The sequence below is a fragment of the Prinia subflava genome, chromosome 17, assembly GCF_021018805.1.
Source record: "Prinia subflava isolate CZ2003 ecotype Zambia chromosome 17, Cam_Psub_1.2, whole genome shotgun sequence".
NCBI classification, from domain to species: Eukaryota; Metazoa; Chordata; class Aves; order Passeriformes; family Cisticolidae; genus Prinia; species Prinia subflava.
This window is the reverse complement of record NC_086263.1, coordinates 1,708,946-1,714,289: the sequence shown is the minus strand read 5'-3', so window position 1 is coordinate 1,714,289 and position 5,344 is coordinate 1,708,946. Positions and strand designations below refer to the sequence as shown.

The window sequence follows — 5,344 nt, the reverse complement described above, 5'->3', positions numbered from 1 at the left end:
GGGTGCATGGACAGGAGCTCTCTGCTGCAGCTCATCCAGGAGCAGGTGAGGCCGCCCGGGGGGCACCGGGCTGCGCTCGGGGGAGGGTGCCGGACACCGGCCATCGCTACCGCGGGCGGGGATGCTCGCACGCACCAGGCACGGCCGGCGCGCAGCGGGCAGCGCTGCCCACCCAGCGCGGCCACGGCTGCCGTGCGTCCCTCGGTGCCCCTCATCAGCGCCCCGGGGATCCGCCCCCCCCTGCGCCGCTGAGAACGCGCGACTCATCTCACTTGTGGCCTCTCTCTCCGTCAGCGCCGGGTGGGATCCTGCCCGGTGCGCCCTCAAGGACGAGGGGAGCTGGGCACGGAGCCCCAGCGCCGCCGACGGGGTCTGGGTGCCGGCTGGAGCTCCGGGGATGCCGTGGGCTCCATCCCACCGGCGAGGCGGGGGTCTGCACCCACCCCGTGACCTGATTGCAGGATGAGGCCGTGGAGCATCAGCGCTGCGTGGCGTGGAGCTCTGCTCGCGGCACGATGGGGCCTCGAGGGGTTTCCACCAGCCGCCCCCCGGCCCCACCAGCCCCCCTTGAGCTCCATCGCCTCGTCCCTCCATCCCTTCCCAGCCCTGGCCCAGCTGGTGGCTCTCTCCTGGGCATGGAGAAGGAATTTCTTGGGAGTCAGGAAAATTAACTGTTCCCCCACTGGCCCCCCACTGTTTCCGTGACCTTGGCTGAGTCCCCTAGCCCGGGAGCTGCGGTGCTGCCCCCCGTGTCACCCCACCCTCGGGCACAGGGACTCGGGGTGAACCCGAGCTCCTCGGGAATGAGCAGCATCTTCCCCGGGAACGAGCAGGGCTGGGAGGGTTGGGGGATGGGGATTGGGCCCTCCCGGGGGATCGTACGGTGCCAGTGAGGTTGGGGTGGGGGGAGATGCACCCCAAAACAGAGAGGGGCTCCCTGGCTGCTGACAGGGCTCTTGGCACTCTTGGGTCTGGTGGCTTAGCGTGTGCCAGCATGGGGACAGTGTGTGCCAGGTCCCGGCATGGCACAAACACGTGGAGCCTGTGGGATGACAGCTGTGGGGCAGGGGATGGGTGACACGAGGGTGCTCCCGGCCCCCATGACTGGGGCTGCTGCCATGGGCTGGCGGCTGCTGAGAAGCTGCAAGTGCTGCCTGCACCCCTCACCCCGCCCTGCACCCGTCACCCCACCCTGCACCCCTCACCCCACCCTGCACCCCTCACCCCACCCTGCACCCCTCATCCCGCCCTGCACCCCCATCCCACCCTGCACCCGTCACTCCACCCTGCACCCGTCACTCCACCCTGCACCCCTCATCCCGCCTTGCACCCCGCCCCGGGCAGCCAAAGCCCCTCGGGAGAGAGGCTGTGGCTGTTTCCTGCCGGGGGAGCAGGGGGACACGGGGTGCCCACCCAGGTGGGGATACGATCCCACGTCCCAAGCGCCCCCTTTCGTGCCCATCCCACCAGGATGAGGCTCCTCTCGCGCATTTCCCTCCCTGCAGCAGCAGGAGCGATCCCCACACGACTCCAGGGTGGTTGCAGGGGCTGTGCTCTGGCCGTGGGTGCCCTCTCCCCATCTCCACCCTCCTGTGCCGTCCTGGTCCCCTGTCCCCATCAGCGGTCCCATGCCGGGTGCCCCGCCCGCCGGTGCTGCGCTGTCCTGGAGGGCTCCGGGTGCCCGGCCCGCTCGGGGAGCCCCGGGGATGGCACAGGGGGCCCCGGCACAGCGCGCTGGATGCCAGTGGCCGGCGGCAAGGGCGGCGGGAGGAGCGGGAGGAGGAGGAGGAGGAGAAGAGGAGGAGGAGGCTGGTGCCAGGGCTGCGCGTGTGTTTAGCTTGGTGGCTTCCTGGCTGGCAGGCTGCTGGCGGCGAGAAATAACTGAGTGGGAGAGTGTTGGCTGCGCCGCGGGGAGACGGGGACACCGGCACGGCACGGGGCAGCAGCGTGGCACAGGGCACCCCACGGGGCGCCACCCCGGGTGGCTTCAGGCTGCGGTGCCCCTCGCAGAGGCAAGGACAGGTGTCCCCAGGCACCAGGGGCGCCAGGAGGAGTCCCCAGCCGAGTAGGGAGCCGCAGCTCCGGCATCCCGGTGACGCTCCGTGCCGTGCCCCACAGCTCGACCCCGAAAACACCGGCTTCATCGGGGTGGAGACGTTCGCCAGCCTGGTGCACAGCCATGAGCTGCCCCTGGACCCCGCCAAGCTCGACATGCTGGTGGCCCTGGCCCAGGGCAACGACGAGGGGCAGGTCTGCTATCAGGAGCTGGTAGACCTGGTCAGTGCCGGGCGGCCGCACGGACGGGGCGGGTGCCAGCCCGGGGTGGGCACCGGGCACCTGCCGGTGCCGCTGGGGAGGGGGGCAGACACCAGCGGTCCCCGGGGACTGCCCTGGCGTGGGGTGGCGGCGTGGCCTCGGGGTGGCTCTTCCGGGCCGTGGCAGGAGGGGGAGGTTGGGCGGGGGTGGCCGCAGGCTGTGCGTGCCGAGCCTCTCCCCGCAGATCAGCAGCAAGCGCTCGAGCAGCTTCAAGCGCGCCATCGCCAACGGGCAGCGGGCGCTGCCCCGCGACGTCCTGCTGGATGAGACCGGCCTCGGCATCTACAAACGCTTCGTCCGTTACGTGGCCTACGAGATCCTGCCCTGCGAGATGGACCGGCGCTGGTACTTCTACCAGCACCGCACCTGCCCGCCCCCCGTCTTCATGGCAGCCGTCACCCTCACCCAGGTATGGGGCACGGGCGGGCGGCGCCCAGCTGGTCCTGCCTGGAATGTCCTGGAGACCTTGGCAGGGATCAGAGCCGGGGTGGACAGTGTGGGAGAGCCCGGTTGTGAGCTCCTGGTGCACACAGGGGGCTCAGAGCTGACATGAGGCGATGAGTGACCCTGGATGTGACACCTTTATGCCCACGTGGGTGACTCAGATCTGGGGCAGTGGTGCTGGGTGACCCCAGTCATGATGTCCTGGTGCCCACAGAGGGGCTCAGATGTGGGGTGAAGGGTTGGGTGCCCCCAGTTGTGATGTCCTGGTGTCCATGATGGGGCTGAGACCCGGGACAGAAGGGATGGGTGACCCCAGCTGTGATGTCCTTGTGCCCTTGGGGGGGGCTAACATATGGGGCGAAGGGATGGAGGGCCCTGTTCGTGATGTCCTTGTGCCCGTATGTGGGACTCAGACCCAGGGCAGTAGGGATGGGGGACCCCAGCTGTGACACCCTGTGGGGCTCAGGGGGGTGACAGCCGCAGGGTTTGTCACAGATCATCGTGTTCCTGTGCTACGGGGCCCGGCTGAACAAGTGGGTGCTGCAGACCTACCACCCCGAGTACATGAAGAGCCCCCTGGTCTACCACCCCGGGCACCGGGCACGTGCCTGGCGCTTCCTCACCTACATGTTCATGCACGTGGGGTAGGTCCTGCCGCGGGGGACACTGGGGACACCTGGGGGCTGTGCAGGCTGAGCCCCCCCTGTCCCCTCCTGTGCCCGAGCAGGCTGGAGCAGCTGGGGTTCAACGCCCTCCTGCAGCTGATGATCGGGGTGCCCCTGGAGATGGTGCACGGCATCCTGCGCATCAGCTTCCTCTACCTGGCCGGGGTCCTGGCAGGTGGGTGCTCCCGTGGGGGGGTGAGGGCTGTCCCCATCCCCCCATCGGTCCCTCTCACCAGTCCAGGGAGGGCACGGGGAGGTAGGTGCATGCCGAGTCTGATGGGGATGCTGGGCTCTGCTGGCTGCCACCCTGCAGTGACAGCATCACTTGGCTGGGGGCTGGGGGGCAATGCAGGCTGTAATTAATTAATGTAGACAGTAATTAATTAATGTAGACAGTAATTAATTAATGTTGCGGGGGTGAGACCCCATGCTGAGCCCTGTCTGTGCCCCCAGGCTCCCTCACCGTCTCCATCACGGACATGAGGGCCCCCCTGGTTGGGGGCTCGGGGGGGGTCTACGCCCTCTGCTCTGCTCACCTCGCCAACGTCGTCATGGTCAGCCAGGGGACAAGGGGACACAGAGGGGAGGACGGGGGGTGGATGACTTTGTAGGGTGGTCAGCACGGTGGGTGATGCCATAGGGTGACAATGGGCGTGGGAACTGTCTGCATGTTGGGAAAGGTGGTGGAACATTAGCGGGGGATGCCATGGGGTGACTGGCACTGTGGGGTGGGCAGCCACGTGTGACACTGCTGGGGGGATGCTGTGGGGTGGCATTAAAGGTGGCACCATCACAAGGGGACCACCTTGGGTGGCATCATGGGGTGGATGTGGGTGGGGAGGAGCAGGGATCTGATGGGGCTCCATGGGGCACTCCAGGGGCTCTGGCAGCAGCCCCCTCCTCGGTGCTGGAGCATTGCTGGTGCCAGTCCATCCATCCATCCCTCCATCCCTCCATCCCTCCATCCCTCCATCCCTCCATCCCTCCGTCCCTCCATCCCTCCGTCCCTCCATCCCTCCGTCCCTCCGTCCATCCCCTCCCCGCAGAACTGGGCCGGGATGCGCTGTCCCTACAAGCTGCTGCGGATGGTGCTGGCGCTGGTGTGCAGTGAGTACCGGCCCCCAGAGCCCCCATCCCGCCGTGCGGGGCCGCGGGGCGGGCTCAGCACCTCCCGCGCTGTCCCGCAGTGAGCTCCGAGGTTGGTCGCGCCGTCTGGCTCCGCTTCTCGCCGCCGCTGCCGGCCTCGGGCCCCCAGCCCAGCTTCATGGCGCACCTGGCGGGGGCCATCGTGGGCATCAGCATGGGGCTGACCATCCTGCGCAGCTACGAGGAGAGCCTGCAGGACCAGTGCGGCTGGTGGGTGCTGCTGCTGTCCTACGGCACCTTCCTGCTCTTCGCCGTCTTCTGGAACATCTTCGCCTACGACCTGCTGGGGGCACAGATCCCGCCCCCGCCCTAGCCCGCCCCCCCGCCCCGACCCTGCGGTGGGTTTGTTTTCCAAGCCCGGTGGAGGGGCTGGGGGGGTCCCCGCGCGTGACATGGGGACAGGCCACCCCCGCCCGCCTGCCCCTCGGTGCTAGCGAACGCGCCGCCCCCCGCCCCGGGCTGCGCCCCCCGAGTGTCCCCTGCAGAGCCCCCCGCTGTAGCCCCGTCCCCAAAGGATGCTTCAGCCCTGCCCCGGCATCGCCAACTCCCGCGGGTGCCCGCAGGGCTCGGAATGTGCCCCTCGGGAAGGAGCCGAATGAGGGGGACCCCCCTGGCTCCCGTACCCCCTTTCCAGGGTGGGGGCCGCTTCGCTGCCCCCCAGGACCTGCACTTTCACACGAAGGACTGGTGCCAAAAGAGGAGCGATTTATTTTTCTATGCCAAAATAAATATAAATAAAAGAAAGAGGAATTAAAAAAAAAAAAAAGATGTGG

The 5,344-nt window shown here is 68.1% G+C and overlaps 1 protein-coding gene across 1 annotated transcript; it reads left to right on the top strand.

Moving 5' to 3' along the window:
- Nucleotides 1-397: 397 nt before the first annotated feature.
- On the top strand, nucleotides 398-4,885 carry RHBDL1 (rhomboid like 1). The gene is made up of 8 exons (XM_063414769.1): nucleotides 398-402; nucleotides 1,992-2,277; nucleotides 2,501-2,725; nucleotides 3,256-3,404; nucleotides 3,488-3,600; nucleotides 3,879-3,979; nucleotides 4,472-4,532; nucleotides 4,613-4,885. Exons 1-8 carry the CDS (start codon nucleotides 398-400, stop codon nucleotides 4,882-4,884), a joined length of 1,212 nt encoding a protein of 403 aa, XP_063270839.1. The 3' UTR covers nucleotide 4,885.
- Nucleotides 4,886-5,344: the final 459 nt, after the last annotated feature.